This window comes from Rissa tridactyla, chromosome 4, assembly GCF_028500815.1.
Source record: "Rissa tridactyla isolate bRisTri1 chromosome 4, bRisTri1.patW.cur.20221130, whole genome shotgun sequence".
Classification (NCBI taxonomy): Eukaryota; Metazoa; Chordata; class Aves; order Charadriiformes; family Laridae; genus Rissa; species Rissa tridactyla.
Genome location: NC_071469.1, coordinates 46,597,434 through 46,618,169, shown reverse-complemented (window position 1 = coordinate 46,618,169; position 20,736 = coordinate 46,597,434). Strand labels below are relative to the sequence as shown.

Sequence of the window (20,736 nt, the reverse complement as noted above, 5' to 3'; positions counted from 1 at the left end):
CAGGGCCTAATCAGTGTCTCAAATTGAGTCACAAATTAGCTCAGGGACTTCTCCAGCTTCCTCAAGCTTATCTGTAAGCATCTTAAATTTTTCTCTTACTATGAGGGGGACCTGCCAGACACTAAAAATTTAAGAAGACAGGGTCTAGCCTAGAAAAAAAATTTAACTCTGGTTTTTGTTAAATACATGGGTTAGAAATTCTCATGATATGTAGATGTTCGTGTTCTTGGAACTTGTACCCCAAGCCCTGGGTAGCTCTAGAGTAATAGCTCTTCCTCTGAGAGTCTGATAGTAGTAGTTTGGAAGTATCCTGCTCTTCACTGAAGGAGTGCTGGAGTGCTGTGGAAAGTGGTTTTGCACCGATTTATTTTTTTTTTTTTTTCCCCCCCCTTTTGGTCTAAACTCAGACATTGGCTTGCATGGCTTGATTCATAAATGAGCAATAGCTGACTGGCAAAGGTTCATTTCTCCACATCCCAAGATGAGCTGGACCCTCTGAGGGGATTGAGACTGACGGATAAATATCTCTCACGTGTAGGTGGCCTATAAGAAAAGATTTGAGCTTTTTTTTTTTAAGTCTTTGTTAAGACCTTTTTTCCCCCCCACTCTTTAAACTCTCTTGTCATGTGCTGAGTGGGGGTGGAAGGAGATCCAAGGTGGTGGGGGGAGAAGGGGGAAGCTGCTGAAAGCATTTATCTTCATTTCTGCCATCACCCAGTGTTTATTACGCAGTGATAGACAGACGCAGGAAAGCTGCCAATCAAACCTACGTTCACTGCATTTCAATTGGCCTTCACTTTGGATTTCAGCATTTTGAAATCTACATCATCTCTGCAGTAAAAGGTCATTCCGTTTGTGGGGATGACAAGCCCAAGACCCTTGGGTACCCACCGCAGTCACTTATGATCCCATCAAACAGTGGAAGACCCAGGAATCAGGACAGACTGTCAAGTGCTTGGTGAGAACTGCTGCTTGTAAGAACAGATCTGCCCACATTTAAGAAGCTGAAGTGTGCTGTTTGCCTCCAGATTACACTGGAACTTAAGAGGCAACAGCACCTTCTTCTGCTCTCACCCAGGCTGGGACTCTGTGACTGGGTAAAGCCAGCTGAGAATGAGTTCTCGTGCTGCGCCGTGAACCAAAGCTCTGTAGTGAGGATTTTAATTTTCTTAAGTTTTCCACCCATGGTCTCAAATCTTCCCTATCAACCAATGGAAAAAGCGAACAACAAAGGTTAGGATGGCGTAGTTGTGTACTTGGGGGGGGTGTTTTCCTTCCTATGTCTGAAAAATTTGCGTGCTTTTAATCGTCTTTACTGTAGGACAGTGCATGCGTGCCTGTGGGAGGCGCCTGGCAAGACTTGCGATACAAATGTTATTCCACTTTGTAATATGTAGCTAGATATAATTTAATAATTACACTTCTCAATTACATAATTAGTATAAGTATAGGTGATTACTTAATAAAAACATGTAGATCATGGATTTGCCATTAGCGTTAGGCACACTGGTTTGGAGCCTTTGAGAAATGGACCAAAACGTTCTGAACATGCAGCTTTCATTCTATGAACCTTGTTCCCTGTGTCCTGATCTTTTTGATAAAGGTATCTGTTACCTGAGGCACTAGCATTAGTTGGTGGCTTTTGCTGGCTCTGAAATTTCTGCAGAGCTGTCCTGTAGATGAGGCGGCACTGCTTTTTTTCTGTTGTTAGCTTTTCCATGTAGGATGTGACTGCCTTTGGAGGTGAAGGGGATGCAAGGTTTAAATGAATACCATAACTAACCTGAAGGTTCTGGGGAAAGAGAAGAGAAGACCAGAATCTTTACAGAAAAAAAATTCAAAAACACTTGCTAACAGCTTTTTTTTTTTATGGTACTTGTAGCAGTAAGTACAACAGTTGTATGAGCCAGGTGAGCTTGCTGTTTGTGGGGCAGTTAGTGATGTTGCTAGGCTTCTGTGATGCAGAGGGAACACACGATTAATCTCCTAGGGTATGTTATTCTCCAGTTTACGTATTACTTGCTATGCCTACAAAGGTTGTTCTCATTGCAAAACAGGTGATAACTTTGTAATGTTCATCGGTAATAAGATCAGTATTCTGGAATTATGTACCCTGAGTAGCACATCTGTTGCCTGTCTTTGCAGAGTGTTTCCTTGTCTGACTCAGTCCTGTAAGGCAGTTGCAACCTATTGGTAGTTACTGTTTCCCTGCGGCAAGTCCCACTGCTTGGAATTTGTACAGAAACTAGTTTTCTATTCTCCACCTGGTGGCTGGAGGCAAGACAGCAGAAGAGCTGCCCAAGAGCTACCAAACCCAGGCTTGCAATGAGGAGACTTTTAAATATGAAGCAACATAAAATTTAATTGTCGTCCTTCCACTTCTGGCTGCAAAATGTAATTTCATTAATGCATTGAATCCGCTTTCTCCAGTGCGTATCTTTTGTTCAGAGGAGCCCTTTGTTTTGGGGGGATATGGAGAACAAGGCCTTGGGCATATGTAAGAGCAATGGAAATGTTCTTAATTCTGCTCTCCAAGTGATACGTTTGTGTCTGACAGAGGCAGATACAGAGACTGAGCAGACGCATGGCGGAGGTTTGTTGATTGCTGGAGGCCTGGCACAGCTGAGTACACGGTGTAAAGCTGGCTGCTCGGAAGTCTTGCTCTTGGCGTATTTCTGAGCTTTCTCTAGAACCAAAACTCAGAACTCAAGACAGCTTATCAATGAAAAGAGGACTAGCAGCAGCCTTCTTGGTGTCTTTCTCTCTCTTTATCAGCACCATTCTAGAATTTGCTTCCCTACTTTGCCCTGCACCCCCTTATTCTTTACTTTTCAGAAAAAAAATCCCATTAGTGTGTGAGTTTTCAGGCTCTTTTTTTTTTTTCTTTAATAAGCCTGAGCATTCTGCTGGGATTTGATAAGAAAAGTAAAAATACAGTCACCCGAGCCTCCTCATCTTCCTCCACATGACTTTAATTTTTCAGTACTTAAAAGGGGGCTACAGAAAAGGTGGAGAGGCTCTTCATCAGGGAGTGTAGTGATAGGATGAGGGGTAACGGTTTTAAACTGTGAAAGAGGGTAGATTTAAATTAGATATTAGGAAGAAATTCTATACTATGAGGCTGGTGAGACACTGGAACAGGCTGCCCAGAGAAGCTGTGGATGCCCCATCCCTGGAAGTGTTCAAGGCCAGGCTGGATGGGGCTTTGAGCAGCCTGGTTTAGTGGGAGGTGTCCCTGCCCATGGCCGGGGGGTTGGAACTAGATGATCTTGAAGGTCCCTTCCAACCCGAACTATTCTATGGTATACTAGCAGTTAGCAAGCTTTTAGCTCTCTGCACTTGCAGCTGCCCTGCTGTGTACTGAATGCAGAGTTGTCAAAGTGATGTCTCTTCCACTATTGCTGCTGTGGCAGCAGAGTCCTGAGCCAGCCCTTCTGGGAAAGTGAAGCCACTGGCTTTTCTATGTGCTTCTCGCTGGAGACAGTGTGGAGGTGCTGAAATTCAGACGGCGTAGACTCTGGAGGCTGTGTTTTTCCTCGTTTGTGCTTGAGGATGATCTTATTTTGCTCTCTTATCAAATTCTATTACCTTGAGTTTCTCTGGGTGCCAGCATGTGTGTGTAGTACCGAGGGCCGCATGTATATGAAGGCCTTAGAGACTGCAAATAGCAGGAGATTTTTTGACTGTAGTACTATTATGGGAGGACAGTTTCTTCTCTCCACTTCTCTCCCTAGTGATTGCATTTAACGCCTTTGAGCTTTCTCAAATGCATGCTGACTTGAGTTACCAGTGGCAGTTCCTTTCTGCCTGGAAAATTATGTTCTTCATGCTAGTTTATGAAGTATTCTGCTTAGCTTTCTGCTTTGGGCTGTTGCCCAAATCCTTGGATGGTTAGCAAGGGTAATGCTGTTTGCCTGGAGTCAGGACAGCCTCTGCCTGCTGTAGGCTGGGCTACCCAGGGCAGCAAAGGGCCAGCTTGTAGGTCCTCCCAGCTAATATTTTGTTACAGTCATTACTGTGTGGTAAATATTATAAGCAACCTGCATCTTCTGAGTGGAGTCTACAGTAGTAGTAGGGATCACCTACATCCACAAATGTGTGTGATATGCCAGGACAATGCTTTTCCTTAGCATATATTCTGGTCTGCCTTCATTGCTGTACTAGAAAATTTTGTGTCTGAAAATATAGCTTCACTAGTACCAATAAGCAGAATGCATTTCCACCAAATGAATTGATTAGTATTTCTGCCTTGTGAGTCTGGGCAAGTCTTATCTCTCATCAGTATTCTTTGCTTTCAGAAATGTGTTGCAGGGAAGCACTTTCCTATTAATTTCCTGCGCTCTGTGGCTTATTTAGGAGGTGTTCCCATTTCTGTAAATAAGGTTTCTTTAAGAATCTAGAATTTTGTGTATTGGATTTTAAAAGGTTTTCTATGGTTTTGTCTCCCCAGCTCTTTTTCTGGATGATCTTCTGGAAGTTAAATTGCTAATTACTTCTTCCTTTTTTGGTAGGTGCTGTGATTGGGGATGGACAGTCAGCTGTGGCCAGCAACATTGCCAACACCACCTACCGGCTCCAGTGGTGGGACTTCACTAAATTTGATCTGCCTGAAATCAGCAATGGTAAGCTGGAAAGGACACCAGTACTTTCTTTTAAGTCTATACCAACTAGAGCTACCATAAGCTCTTGCAACTTCCAAAGGTAGCTGTATATTGCAGGCCTTTGATTACTTGTTTGTCTTGTTGCATTGGGAACTGTAAAATGCTTAGCCTTTTGAAAAAGTTGACTATAAGACAGAGCAGAGCTGTTTCTGCTCTGTCTAGCTTGTGTATTCTTGCTATCAGCAAATCCATGCATAAATGGGGCTTTTTTGTGAGCATTCTCATGGGAATATACAATCCTCTTAGAAGAATTCTGTATCCAGTCTCCTCGTTATTTTACCAATAAGTTTCTAGAGGGATATTGTGTTTATACCTTTACATTAGAACCTGCTAATGAATTGTGTCTGAATTCTCCAAGCTAGTATGGGTGTGCAACATTTTTGGAATCAGGGCCCTGGTCTGTTGCTTACCACAGTGTTGCAAGCCAGAGGAAGTAGATGCAGCTTTTAGCCATTTACAAAAGCAGTGATTTGTCCCATGTCTCAGGTGAAAGTGTCAAGAATATGAGCAATATTGCTGATTTTTATTTATTTGTTTTCTTATTCCCTTTGTGAAAATTAGACCATAGTTTTACGTACGTTCTATGGCATAAGCTAGCTCTCGCACTGGAAGAGACTTCCTAATGCAGACACAAGCATATTTGATGCTCGTGGTCAGCTGACCAAGGAATGACTTTTTCAGGGCTAAAACTAACTTGACTAGAAAAACTATTTTTAACCCAGAGTGGTATCCTGATATAGCTTGCTGCACAGCTGCAGAAATGTTTCTGGCAGCCTGGGTTGAAGATAGGAGGTAGATATTCATGAATATTTTTTTGTACAGTGACTTTTTAGTTTAGGCTATCTCTGTGCATATATGAAATTCATTGCTTGACTTGTCAGCAAAAACAGATTGGGTTCTGCTTTAAGGGGCTGACTTTTTTAGGGAGAATGGGGATTCTGTTTCCAGAAGGACTTCTGCTTTCACAGGTAGCCATTGAAATTAAAGCCATTGAAAGTTTCTCCCAGTCCCTATCCCTGTCTGTTCTGCAATTCTAGAAATTCTGTATCTAACAATAGAGGTCTCTGTGGTGTACTGTCCCGTTATTTAAAAAACGCACAAAAAGAGCACATGTAGTGACACCATAGCAGCAGAGATGTGGCAAATTGAAATCATAGAATCACAGAATGGTTTTGGTTGGAAGGTCATCTAGTCCAGCCCCTCCTGCCATGGGCAGGGACGTCTTTCAATAGGTCAGGTTACTCAAAGCTCTGTCCAATCTGACCATGAACATTTCTAATGATGTGGCATCCACAGCTTCTCTGGGCAACCTGTGGGGGGCCATTTATCTCCCAGTCCCCAGGAAATCGGAGAAGCTAGGGGAAAACCACCAGTAGCCCGTCCCGTTACAAACAGATTTCTTACTTTATCTGTAGGAGTGACACAGCATCTGGTGTTTCTGTCTCATTTCCTTCCTTCACATTGTATAGAATATTGTGGTGTGATGTTTATAGTCTGGTGGGAAATAAAAGCCCTGCTTCTAGATGCTAGCCCTTGACATTGTAAAGGGGGAAGATGCTTTATATGTTGTCCTTGAGAACCATTCTGTCTCTTGAGAAGGAGCATGCAGTGTCACCCTGAAAGTAGAATGCTGTGGTGAATTCATGTGCCGGTGCTTTGATGTGTCTTGTTAAGTGCCAAACTTTGTAGTACTAAAGTAAAGTTGTAGGCTGAGGATCAGTGCTCAAGGCAAAGTTTTGCCACGCGGTGGCAATACTTGCCATGGTCCAGCCAGACTCTGGAATGGAATAAAGATGAATTCAGAAGGGGAAGCATCTTGCTACTGACTTAAATTCTTTGGGACTTCTCTGAAAGCTTGTAAAGTATTTGAAGAGTGCTACAGCTGCTAATAGCTTTTTTTTTTTTTTTTTGCCTCATCTGGCTGTTGAGGAGAAGGCTGCTGATTTTTAAAAAAAAAAAAAGGCATAAGATGTTTGTTTATAATTTATGGAATTCCATAGAAAATAAGAACCATCTGCTCCTCAAGACTTCAATATTTCAGTCTTCTCCCTCTTCCCTACCGGGACACTTCCATTCTAAAATAGCTTCCAATTAGCTGGAAACTGGGCTACGGATTCTGTTGTACCCTTCTTGCAGGCAGGGTTCCTGCTACAAGCCCATACCTATCCCTTCTGACTCCCCACTTTGTGCTTCATAGTACTTGGCTTGTCCATCTTTATTTATCATCATTTGGAAATGTTCAGTTTTATTCTGGTTTTTCTTTTTTACATGCCGAGCCCAGCCCTGGCATTTTAGATCGTTAGCCATATCGCCTTCTGCCAAGGTCTAGTAGGGATGTATGAAGATGTAGAAGCTGCACTCATCCTAAACCAGGTATTTGCCAAGCTTGCCTAGGCACAGAACGAAGGCAAGCTGCAAGTTTGCCAAGGTGCACAAATTTGTAGAGATACGGTGAAGCTAAATGTGTAACAGTGGAGTGGTGGGTTGGAGGAGTTTTTTCTGACTCTCCGTGGTCTTGGAAATAAACTATTTTCCCAATAAAGCATGTGACCTCAATAGCTCCCTTTTTTCTTCATAATTTCCCATAAATGAGAGGTGGTCATGTGGGAGAGTCCACTTACGCAGAGAGGGCTATTGCACTGTCTCGGTCTGACTTGAGCTACAAGTGGTTTGGGAGTTCAGGCAGATGAAATGACGCAGCTGAAGTCTGGGACTGCCTGCCAGCTCCACTCTCCATCAAAGAAATGACTCTGTGGCCGACCTCCCATCTCCGAGCAGCTCTTCTTCCTGTTATAACTAAACAAAGAAAAGATAGTTTGGAAATAGGATGTTTTCCACTGAAGCGGACGCACCTGAGCAAGTGACAGCGGTGTGACTAGCGCAGTCCTGTGGTCTCAGCGGCTGGGCCCCAGCACCCTTCGCAGCCCTGGACTGACTTCGCTCCGCAGCAGCGACCTCGCTAATGCTCAATCCAGCAAGTGCACGAAAGAGGACTCCAGCAATCTTGGTGAAATGGCTTTGCAGGGACTTGTAGGATTGTAGTCTCTGCCCTGTCTCTCTCTATTAATTGCAAAATGGAGAAAGATTACTTCAGATTTCTTCTTTCCTTTTGCCAGTTTTGCTTTTAATAACTCTGAAATGAACACGACCTGGTCTTAAACTGTAATTATCAGCCGTATCAGCATTGGGGTGGGGAATTTATTTGTCAGCAGAGGCAATGCTATCTCTAGCATTTATTTAATATTCTTCTAGTAAGTGTTCTATATCCTTAAAACTTCCCGCAGCTAAGAGGAAAGTATTGAATCGGTGTAGAATATAGTCTTTCCACGGGTAAAGTATTTGAAGGTTTTATCTCTTATTTGTATCATTTGAATATAGTTTCTCTCATGCTACTCACTGCTCATTATTTCATTTTCTCGCCATTGTGGCTGAAATGGTCTAGTTCTCCTGCATTTAGTCACGCATCCAGAATTTGTCCTGTTCTAATACTGGCTGGGACTTGAGGAGGGTGATTTGATCAATATTTAGTGATCCACAGTGGGATGCAGAAGAAATTAAAAGAAGAAAAGGGGGGGAAAAAACCATGCTAAACAATGCGTAAATAGGAGCAGCTGTTAAGAAAGTGTCGCCCTTAAGAGTGGCTGGGAATGGATGGTGTGCCAGCACTATTTTCCTTTGGCAAACAGTGCTGTTGCTGCCGGTGTTCCTGGTCTTTCCCAGCTTCAAGCGTAATTATGCTGTAGGTGTAAGCACTCCATGTTGGCACAACAGCTTGATTAATTTGTTGTCTGATGTTTCTTTTGATCTATTCTGTCAGCTCAGTGGCTGCATTAACAACAAAAGAAAACAAGAGATGAAAGGGCAGCCTTTTTGTAAATGATTTTCCAAAAATAGCAATTTTTTCCCCTAAAATCTTCTGTATTGGCTTTATTTTCATAGATCAGGCCTCATGCTCAAAGAAATCAAATAGCCTGTGGCTTTGTCAAATGCACAGATATCTTCATCCTCCCCAGGTCTTGGAAACGTTCCTTAAAATTAAAGCTTTCTGAGATCTCCACCTCTCACATTTAGACTTTTTCTGCTGGCACAGTAGGCTCCCTTGGTGTTCTAGGTGTAAGTGTTACCTGAATCCTTCATCCTTTGTAAACGAGGGAAGAGCAAAGAAGCATAATGCCAGCATGAATCAGATACTGAAAGACTGAAATAAAGGATGCTCTTTCTTGTTCAGCACAACTTGCATCTGTGATGTTTTATGTTCCAGGCATACATCAAGGGGGAAAGATAGTTCACTTCTGGCAGCGGAGCTCACAATCTGTTTTGCTAAGAGGCATTCACGGTATACAACAGACTTTAAAAAGAACAAGACACGCAGTCATGTTGGCCATCACTGTGGACGGCTCATCAAAAAAAAAAAAAGGAGGGGGGAGAGGGTGGGTGGAAACTATGTAGATAGAAAATGAGAGAACATATGCTATATGATAAATAGACTCTTGGTGACCCTTGGGTGATCCAAACCCAACATTGTTTTAAAAAGACATAATAAATGCTGGATGAGGAAGAAGATTAGAGGACCTGGAAAGGAAAAACAAACTGCGAGGATATCTCCAAGACATGGCAGTGTCCGTGAAACTGTAAATGGTACAGAAGAAATAGAAACATTTCTTACCTTACAAATGTAAAGATGTGGGACTCTTCCTATGAATGTCCAAGGTTGCATTAGATTAAAAAAACTCAAACTTTAAAAGCTGAGAAGCAGCATGGTTTCTATAGACTGTGATTTTTCAATAGTTACAGGAACAAGGAAGAAACAAGGCCTGTGCACAGAGAAATCAGTATCTGTCCCCTCTAAAACTTCTTGCACCTCTTTGAAAAGCACCAGGAGTTCATCAGTACAGAAGGGTCCCTGGGCTAAATGACACCTATTCCTTTGGTCTGATGAAGCAGGTATAAAATCTTACTACTTCCAATGTTGAGCTTTAAATGACAACATTGTAGAGAAACAGTGGCTACCTCACAGAAACTGCATCCTGAGCCCAGAGATGCAGGACAAAAATATGTAGCAGAATAGGAATGAGAGAACAGTTCTTAGACCCCAAAGAAAGGGACTGGACTATATTTTCTCTTCTTATAATCAAAGTTTTTTGCAGGGGGTGGTAGTGGGGCTGTGTTCTAGAGTTGTATATCTGGCAAATGCTCTCCCTGTGTAATGTGTAGTTTTGCTCTGTTGTTGGCGTTGTTGCTTGGCTCTCTTTTAAGTAGTTAACTCAGGTTTGGCTGGGAGAGTCTCAATATTCAACTGTCCAATAAGTTCCCATTCCTCCTTTTTTATTATTATTTATTTTTTTAGATCACTGCTTTTTAAGAGTACAACTACAAAGGAATTGGTGAGAAAGGACCCCCTTAACCACTGAGTCTAGCTCCCTGCTGTCTTAGGCAAGCACATCCTATAGTTCCTCTTATGCTGTCTTAAAATTGGTTAAATTCTTTGCCCCTTCCACTTCTGTTGAAAGACTATTCTCGGGAATAGCAGATAGGTGGAAATCTTCAAATTTCCAAACTTAATGTCTGCTTTTACTCACTTATTGACCTGTCAACATTATTTGTGAAGAGAACTTTTTCTGGCACTTACTTTTTGGTATTTTTTGGAAATACAATCCCATTTCCTTGCAATCCTCTTTTTTTTTTTTTTTTTTAACATAAAATACATGTTTCATTTTCCCCAGTCATCTTGCTAGCTCTTTGCTGGACTTGTTACTATTTAGGGTTTAATCTTTCTTGAACATGGCTGACCAAAGCCGTGCCCGGTATCCTGCGTGTGGTCTCAGCACAAGGTTGTGTATTAGCACCCATATTTCTATTGTAAGTGTGCTCCCTAGTGCAGTTTAGGATTTCCATCTCTTTCACTGTTAAGCTGGGTGGATGGCTCAGTCTTTGCTATAATCACCAAAATTAACTCTCTCTTGTTTCCAGATGAGAAGTTCCTCGGTAAAGCAGAAATTTGTAAATGTTAATACACTGTGGAATTCTTTCATTTCACTTCCGTTATGTCTCTGTGTACTTCAGTTCACTGTGTGGTCTGATCATGCTCCGTTAATGAAATTATCCAACTTTATCAACAGAATCCATCAACCAGCTCCACTCTGTGCCCAGACCATTGATAAAGCTAATAAATAGGACCGGTTTTGAAATAAGTGACTGAAGAACCGTGCAGGAATCTTCCCAATTTGATGGGGATTATGTAGTGCAGCATGTTGTCATGTATCCGTTACCTCGTTCACTGCAGTTCTTGTGTTGAAGCTCATCTTCTCTTGTGATGACATGAGTACTTGCATGAAGCCCAGATTTCTCTTTTAAAAAAGGCAAATTTTAATTCTGCCTTCTAAAAAATTATGTAGTATAGTCTTTAAGCTTTCTTTTGTTGTCTTTCTGTTCAACTAGCTTCAGACTAAGCACACAGGAATTTTGCCATCTTTTGGACCGTCTGTTCTTTGAAGGGCCGTGTGTATTTTGGATTCTGTTATCACAGCACTGGCAGTGACTACCATTATTTACCTTTTTCTGTTCAGCACCTTTCTGTTTATACTAGGCTGAAAATTACTGTTTTTAGCGGCTTCGAGACTGAAAAAAATGGTTGAATAAATTTAGAGTACAGGTGTAGGTGGTTTGGTACAGAATGTAATTACATAGTCCACTTTTTATCCTCATTGTCTTTTTCATCAGAGTTTCTTAAATGGAACAGGAGAAGCTGATACTGAACCATGTAGGAAAGCAGTTCCCAGGAAAAATGTCTTTGAGACTAGAAGAACTAGAGATGGGATTCAGCGAGTGCTTTAAATCAACAATGCTGGAAGAACAAACAGTCCTGTCTGCTTCCCTGTCATGAGTACTTTTTCTGCTGCTGCAAGTGTCTATGTGGCTGTGTGGCGAACCAGGTTGGGAAACTGTTCTGGCTAAAAAGTGACCTGGACAACAGTCAGTAATTTCTCAGCCATATCAGTTCCCTGATGTAGCTTGCTTTCCACAGAAGTGTTGGAAAGAAAGGGCAGGGATTGTTTCTTCTGGCAGCAGCGCCAGTTTGTAAAAGCATTGAGTTACAGCCTTAATTTGATTTGGAAGTTCAGACTTTCAGAAGTATGCACAAAGCATTCTTAGCACTGTTTTTTTGTTAAGCTAATAAGGAACCTAGCCCAAGAAATGCCTCCACAAACTCATCTGCAAATTTAGATGAACAAAATCAAAGCCACTTCTAGGCTGGGCATGGTTTGATGGTTCTCTCTTCTGAGCATTTGTGGACTGTAGGAGTTGACATAGTGTTCCATATGATGCTTATAGCTTCAAGCATGTGAGACGGGTGTCTGGTCTTCTAGCATGCAAAGTTTCTATGTTGCAAATGTGGGTTTTATTTCTATTTTTCTATTTTTCTATCCCCTTGAGTATGAAAATACTAGAACTTGAAATTTCCCCATTCTTAGAATAGTGTATGCACTTTAGACCTCCTGAAATAATTGCAGCCGTTTTAGTGAAGAACTGGAGCGCATTTAGGATGGGCTGAGGGAGGGATTTAACTCCATCTTTGTCTTATCAAGCCACCATTGAACCACCATTGTTGGTGATGACAATGCTAAAAAGCCTTGGAACCTCATTGTACTAGGAAGGGCACAAGTGCATAGTAAGATTCAGTAGCCTAAAGACCTTGTAGTTTGCATACGCAAGGCACAGAGGGGAAGAGATTTGTACGAGGTCGCCCAGCAACTTACCAGCAGAGATTAAAGTAAAACTTATGTTTTGTGAATTGCTGCTCACTGCCTGGTCTGCTGAACAGTTACTTCACTGATTGCATGAGTGTCTTAAATACTGGAGTAATTCAATGGAGGACTGGCTGGAGAAGTCACTGCCCTTTCTCACTTGCTTTATCCAAGATTGGTATAAAAATCAGCTGTTAGAAATGAGTGTCTGTATCTGCAGTGAGGAATTTCTCCCTCATCTCCTGTTTATTGGAGATAAGGGGAGCTGGAACTAGGGGCTCCACAAGGGAAGGGGAAATGAATTAAGGTGTACTGTTTCTAACGCTACCACTGCTGGAGTTTGTCAGAGAGTCACGATTTGAGACTTGTTTAAACTGTGCTGTCCTTTGCAAAGGATGGTGTTATGCTCAACAAAGGAGGGGTTTGATAAAGTGCAATTGCCACTACTTCTTGGCTGAAGGCTTCAGGAGGTGAGCAGATTTCATTTCCTGGGCTCATTGCAGTGTCTTATCTCCGTTTTGGAGCAAGTTTTACATTAATCAGGTATTAATGTTTCATAAACTTTTGGAGGAAGCTAAATGCTTGCGTGCCTTTTGCATGAGCTGTCCGGTCTCCAACATTATGTTTAAATCTTACTTTATTCTCTGTTGAACACGAGTGCTTTAATCACTGTTCCTTTCTTCTTTGCAGCCTCTGTGAACGTACTTGTTCAAAACTGCAAGATTTACAACGATGCTAGCTGCGATATCTCTGCCGATGGGCAGCTGCTGGCAGCCTTCATTCCCAGCAGTCAAAGAGGCTTCCCTGATGAAGGAATACTGGCTGTGTATTCTCTGGCTCCCCACAACTTGGGCGAGATGCTTTACACAAAGCGATTTGGTAAGCATGCAGGAAGAAGTCAGGCTGGGTGGGGGTATGCAATAGTCTGAACATTAGGGATTGTAGTAGCAAGAAATATTTTATTGGCCTTCCAACCAGCCACAAATATAGTACTACTGGGAGAAGCTTGTGGTATGGTCTGGACACGAAAGGTGCTGGTATGGGGGAGCTGGTAAGGGATAGGTTTTTTTATTCCTTAAATAACTTCATTGCCTTAGTGAGAGGATGCCTGCAGCAAGGAAAGGCCTCACAAAATAAGGGAGTGTAATGATAGGGCAAGGAGTAATGGTTTCAAACTGAAGGAGGGTAGATTTAGATTAGATATAAGGAAGAAATTCTTTACTGTGAGGGTGGTGAGGCACTGGAACAGGTTGCCCAGAGAAGCTGTGGATGCCCCATCCCTGGAAGTGTTCAAGGCCAGGCTGGATGGGGCTTTGAGCAGCCTGGTCTAGTGGGAGGTGTCCCTGCCCATGGCAGGGGGGTTGGAACTGGATGATCTTGAAGGTCCCTTCCAACCTGAGCCATTCTGTGATTCTATGAAAACTTATACTTGTGCAGTTCTCCGTATTCTTCTGTACCCCTTATAAGAGTGAGCTTAGTACGCCATACATTATGGGAATGCTGGAAGAGAATGAAGAAGCTGTGAGGATGAAGCATGGGGAGGGATGTTAACCTTTGAGAGAAATAATCCCTCTTCTCTTCATAGGCCCTAATGCCATTTCTGTGAGCCTGTCTCCAATGGGCAGATATGTAATGGTGGGACTGGCTTCCCGACGTATCCTGTTGCACCCCTCCACAGAACACATGGTTGCTCAAGTCTTCAGGCTGCAACAGCCCCACGGTGGAGAAACCTCTATGAGGGTGAGTGTATGAGTATTCTGTTTCTGTGCATGTTCATCAGTGATTTTGTTTTGCTTTGGCTTTAGCGTGGCAGTTAGTTGCTGGATTATGATAGCAAAGAGGCAGCAAGCTCCAGACCCACTGAATAATAAACACGCAAAGTAATTAATTACAGAGGTATGCAAACATAGCATGAGAGCATAAATACAACAGAATTGTGGAACTTTACTCTGGTTTCAAATACAATGATGAACAAATACATTCCATGTTGTGGAATACATTCCTAACTCTGGATATTATTCAGAGTGCCTAGTAGGTCTTTTCATATTTCTTTGGGTAATAAGCATCTTGCTTGTAGTACTTAAGTTGACTTTGCTGAGGGAGTTTTTCAGCTGAGGCTTCAGCATCATTTCCTAACATTCCTAAAAGTGACTAACCTCTAGGAGAGCAGCCACCAGCCGTTTCAGGAAGGGTAGGAGCCAAGCTTCATATCATACTTGCGGACTGAAGGTGAGGCTTACTATACTTCTGCCAAACAAGCTTTGGTTGGCTATTTATTTGTGACCTTTCTATGTATATGTAGGCATATTTTGGCAATGGAATTATCTTTCTATACTGCTGCTTTATGGGAGAGCTGAACCCACTCTGACTCATTTAGTACAGGAGGGAAAACCTTCATCTTTTTGCAAACTGGCAAATACACAAGTGAAGAAAATGTGTATATCTTGCTTTGTTCGTCAGCGGAGCATAACAGCTATTCAGTAATAGTTTAGGATGGGAAGAGTCATGTCCAGTTGATAACGCACAAAGAGAGTTGAGGATGCAGAACTAGGTAATTTCTAAAGCTGAAATATGGGCTGGATTCAAGTTTTAGATCATATAATCCGTCGACTTGTTGCGGGAGATGAAAATTAGCTATTCAAAACTTTTCACTTTGGGGGATAACTTGATCATAGTGGAATTCATTTCTTGAGCAGCTCCCCCCCCCACACACCTTTTTCTTTTATTTTTCCCTTTTTAAAAGTTTTTGTTTTCAAAGGCCCCTGTGATTGTTACTACTTTTGGCAGAGCTTTCCCAGTGTGCAAGGGTTGCAATGAGCCATTTGTCTGGTGGCCTGGTACTGTGGAGAGAAGTGTCTCTGGGAGAAATTGCTTGATTCACCTTCAGGCTCTGTAGTTGCTCTCCAGTCTGCTCATGATTCAGAGAGGGTAATCTCAGCTGCATCATTACATGAGCTGCTTTATCAGCTGATATAAAACTCTGGTTTATCATCCTCATCTGGTCCGTGTTGTAAGGCAAGGGAGGATCAATGATGAGGATATTCTTTGGTGCACCAGTCAGCACTTTTTCAGCCCTGGTTCTGAGCTACCATTCTGGTACAAGCCTCTTAAGGTAAGAGAGAAATTAAAAAGTATTTATGAAAAAAGCACAATGTTAGCAGGTATGGTTGGTGAAAGCTGTGTGGGTATGATAAGATCACTAATTACACAGATTTGGTATCCTGTTAGATCCTTTCAAAAGTGTAGTTTGCCCTGGTATGGTTTCCTTTTTTCAGTTATTTTAAGAACCTAGTGAAATATATAGCGTTTACTGCCAGATACAGGAGTATCCTCTCCCAGTCTTTTTACCATACCATAATAAGTTAAGATAGAGAAGTCCTATTGGCTAAAATCACGTCTCTTCCTCTCATCTGTCCTTTACGTTTGCTCTAAACTCCAGTTGCTATGGCTTCTAACCCTTCCTTTTGGAGGCATTTTTTTGTAGCCAGCTAAATCAGTAAGCTAAATCAGTCTAAATCTTCCATTTATATTTCTGCATCTCCATTTCAAACATATCTTCTTTCCCTATGGTGTGTTATACTCTTCAAATGCTTGTACCCTTGCTCTTAGTCACCATTTAGTGAAGTAATGCTTTGTATTCCCTTAATCTTTTCTTGTAATTCAATCTCCCAGCTTTCAGTTTTTTCTCTTCTGAATTCTCTCCAATATACCCTTTTTTTTTTTTCCTCATTCTGGGATATGTTTAAATGTACATAATGTGATAAGCATAGTCATACCAGAAGCCCACAGAGAGTGTTTTTTTTCTGCCTTTTTTTTGGCCTATGGGGCTTTACTTATGCAGTCAAAACCTGACATTTTTGTTCTTTTTTTGCTGTTATGGTGCATTGAAAATGTTGTACAGTTTTTCCCACTCTTGCTTTTCAGACTTGCTCCACATCACTGCACTCCTGTCGTTCTCATCTGCTGTAGGTCTGGATTATTTTTCTCCAGATGGATTGCTTGTGTTCTAAAGGTTGCTTTTTTCATCTTTCTTGCATGTGTATTTTTAGCTTCCAAAAACCTTTCCCCCACGTTTTCAAATCTCTCCAGTCTAGCAGGATTTGCTAACTAATTTGCTGTTTTCCCCGTCCCCCCATCATGTTTAAAGGTGTTAAAAATGTCTCATTTCTGACTGCTTTGGGCTTTCAGCTTCGGCATACGTGACAGGGTCACAACTAGGCCAGTCTGAATTAATTTGGTTAAAGATCCTTTCTGCAGGATTGTGTTGAGTATTGTTTGAACATTCTGGTGTGGTGTTGGTCATCTTTGTGCAGTCAGTAGGACCAAGGAAAAATAAAGCTGTTAATCTTGTAAATATTATTCCTTCATCTAGTTCTAAAAATCGGTAGATCAACTACAGGTTTTTCTGCCTTGAGTTTTGCAATAAGACTGCTCTATAAGTTTGTAATACTTTTCCAGACATGCAAAATGAAAATAGAGCTTTAAGTAGGAAACTTTATAATATTCTTAGCGCACTGTCGTTACAGTGGCTGACATATTCATATTCAGTTGCGTAAAAACCTGTTTGCAGCTTGGCCAGCTTGCAGTAGAAAAAGGTTCAGGAAACCTGGTGAAACTGTATTCTTCAATCTCTAATTTAATGTGCACATTAGAGAGAATCAGAAGGCATCTTTGTTTCTTCTATGCCAACAGCTTGTAACACAAAGCAATTGTTACTCAACTTCTTAATTAAAAATAAGTCACAGCCATGTTCTGAAGCAATGCTTTGTGGATATTTTAATTTTACATTACTCACAAAACTCCCAGGAGAGAAATTAAAGAGAAATGCTACATAAGATTCTATGAAAATTCTTATAAGTTGTCTCACAATTGTTCCTTTCTTCCCTGATGCCTTTTGATTTGCAATCAGTGAACTGGGAGAGTAGGGCTTGGCATTGTGGCTGTAAGTCACTGCAAAAGCATGGCAACATGCTGAGGAGTGAAATACAATGATTATTTCTGTTTCCAATTAACCCCTCCTCCATATCTTGACTAGCAGTCAGTGGAATTGCAGATTTTTGTTCCTCAGAGAGTTTTTTCCATCTTGCTGTTGAAATAGAGGTTTTGAAGATGCAATTAGTTGGTCGTTACATGAAAATCTAATATGTTTGCACCTAGAAATCAACTGGCTGCTGGTGTAATTTTCAGAGTGGAAGAGAAACGTTCTCTCTGAGAACTAGAGCACTTTTGGATTGTATTAAGGAGCATCTTGGTTATACAAGTTTGCATTGTCTATATACATTTTGCTGCTAATATTTCAGAGAGATTGGGTAGACTTCTACAGGTCAGGGCTGACATGATTTGACAGTTACGAATTATGCTCAGAAATGGAGTAAAAGTAGTGAATTGTCATCAAGTATGGTAGAGTCATGAGCTAGAGGTTCATGCTCTTTCTTTCACTCCCTTAAAACTGATCTGCTTAGCATTTCAGATGGAAACCTGGCTTTGCTAAAGAACAAGTTTGTTTTTCAGACTGAGTCTTAAAAAGCTCTCTAGTAGTGTTGACTTTTAACAAGAGTGGTATGCATAAGCTTTATTTTTTTGTTGTTTGTGGTTTGTTTTGGTTTATTTTTTTTGTTGTTTTTTTTTGGTTTGTGGTTTGTTTTTTTTCCAAACCTAGCTAACATCTCTGAAATCTATCTATAGCTGGAAAGTACAGGGAAGGAATTGCTTTTAGCTGATCTCTAGCTTGGGGTGATACAGGTAGCAGTGGTACTGGGAATTGTGTGGAAATATTTGAGTTTCAGAGATGGGAAGTTTGGAGAAGGGACTCCAAATATGGAGAGAAAATAGGTTTCACAGCCTATTTTTGAAATCATAGTTGGAGCTGATCTCCAGATAAAGAGGATCTGCTTTCAAGCTGCTTGGGTCTAGGGTGATTTCTGAATTCTGTATGATTCCAAGAATACATGGAAGTTAAGAACTTAGAAGAACATGAAATTAGAAACTTATTTGGAACTGAAGTTCCTTAGAAATGTAGAAGAGTAAGGATCATATTGCCCTGGATCTGTTAGCAGTGGATATTAGTGAGAAAGAAGGCCAGAAGGTAGCTTTATTTCTAGCATTCACAAACTCTGATGCCCTTGCAATATTTAATGTTTTTCATTTCACCCAGAGGAAACTAACTCTGAAATATCAGAAAAACATGATTAATGTGATCCAAATTAAAATAAAACTTGGAAAGAGGCTTTTAAGCTGAGGATACAAATAGTGAAGTAGGTGATAGAAAAAATTCATTGACATGAAGCTGAAGAGCAAATCATGCAATTTGTGGAGATAAGATGACTTAACCAAGCCCCTCTCAAATACTGCATTGTGCTTTGAATCTGTAAGGAAATTCAGGCTGTGGAGATCCGGAATTGACTCTTGACAAGACTACTGGTATTTGGGAAACATCCCAGTGAAGAGGTCGGTCAGTAGCCTGGATGGAACAGAGTATGTGTATGCTTCCATTGTAAACAGATGTAGAATTCCAAATACTGCAGGAAGAAGAGCCTGAAGCAGAAAGGCACACAAGAGTTTTAGCACAGAGCCAAGCTTTTTTTCAGCATATTAAGTCTTAACAGGGACAATACACAGAATATGTGAGAAGATGCACAATTGTATTGAGTGCTGTTGTCTTCTGAGCTTCACGCCAGTGTCAGTAGCATGTAGCCAGTGTGGTCTGCAAAAGTCACTGCCAGACCTCATTGACTCACTAGATGAGCTGTGAGTGCTCCTGCAGCCATAAGCGAAGGGGCTTTAAGCCTGAAAGCAAATGGCCATGCACACTGGCTTCACTGGGGCTCAAGTTACACTTTTGTCAGAGCCCTTGATAGCGTAAAAAGAAAATTGATTAGGAGAACATATGGAGATAGCTTACGGCACCATGTTACCTGCAGTGGAAGATTTCATATGAACTAACATACTTCTGAAAACAAGAGTAGTTTGCAAGAAAGAGAGTACCAGCCTCTTGCTGTGTTACTGAAAAAGCATGCTTATTGGTGTGGTCCCTTGTGTCTCCTTGTGAGAGAGATTTTGACATCTTCAGGTGGACAGGGCGAGCTTCTGACAACTCTGAGTAGAACTGCAGGTAATACACCCGATTACTACTCAAAGAAATTCTTCACTGTTAGCAGAAGTTGAACCAGGTAGATGTTTCTTAGACTACCAAAAGTCCAAGCAGAGTCAGACTGTGTGTACTTGTTGCTACTAGGAAGAGGGCATGGGGACAGAACCCTTTTCTTACTGATATGGGAAATCCCTCCTTTTGATACAAAATGGAGCGTAACAGTCTGGTTGAGGCCAAGTAGTTTTATATGCTCTGTGTATTGGCAGATTCTGGCAGGTATCTTTAAAACAGAGCATATCCAAAACCCACGTTGGTAAGCACTGCTTATGTAGGGTATTGTAAGAAAGAGCTGTGTTCAACGTCATTAGAAAATGCAACACCACCTTGGTGTTGCAGATGGCATGAAGGATTGCATAGTTGTGCATTTTTGAGTATAGATGCAGGAATGGTATGTTGTAAGAGTTAGTTAAATTGCTATCTTGACTGATTCACCCATGTCTGCCTGAAGGCTGCTGAAGCAGAATTTACAGGAAACTGTAAAAACTTAAAATTCATTAGGATTCCTTCATAAAATATTGCGCTAATATCTCATGTGATGGTTAACCATGGGAGCACTGTCAGTTTTAGCCAAATGGTGTGAAGAAAAGGCAAGTGACATCTACTCGGGATGTTTTTACTTCATGGGATGTGAAGCTGAGAGAACAAGACCTTTTATTTAATATGGGGTCCAGTATTAGGAGTGCTGAGTACTTGCAGTTCATGTGAGGCCTTGAGCCCGTGCCCCACAGTAGCTACTCTTACCTTTGATGCAGTTGGGTACATAGTTTTAACTAGGTAGAAAGAATTATGGCAAAGACGGTTCCATGTCTGAGATTATTTATGTGCAGTCATCTTGCCCAAGTCAAATAGTGGTAAGGGAGCCAAGGTGAATTATTATCAGATTTGCACTAAACTGGCCATGGGCTGAGAAGAGGTTTGGAATTTTACGAAGCTTTTTTTTTTGATGCTTCTTCCTACCATCTTTCTTGAATTAAATTTAAGACAACTCTTTCCTCTAGTATTTATTCCTTCCAGACGTGTAGGCAGCTGAATGACAGCTTCTTTTCACCTAGATGAGGGTGCATGTATCTCTGTCATCAACATATTGTTGACACTTGATCTTGCATGCCATTCTGTTGAGGCTCAGCAAACGGAGAGCAGGGTGGAATGGCAGCTGTGTGCAAATCCTTTGCTCTTATCA

The 20,736-nt window shown here is 41.4% G+C and overlaps 1 protein-coding gene across 5 annotated transcripts in view; it reads left to right on the top strand.

Moving 5' to 3' along the window:
• The window catches only part of AMBRA1 (autophagy and beclin 1 regulator 1), a 137,763-nt gene that overhangs the window by 80,141 nt on the left and 36,886 nt on the right, over positions 1-20,736 (top strand). For all 5 annotated transcript variants that reach the window (XM_054197793.1, XM_054197795.1, XM_054197792.1 and 2 more), the window contains 3 exons: positions 4,512-4,622; positions 13,097-13,285; positions 13,992-14,146. In XM_054197793.1, the coding sequence (XP_054053768.1) occupies positions 4,512-4,622; positions 13,097-13,285; positions 13,992-14,146 (455 nt within the window). The remainder of the gene's footprint in view (positions 1-4,511; positions 4,623-13,096; positions 13,286-13,991; positions 14,147-20,736) is intronic.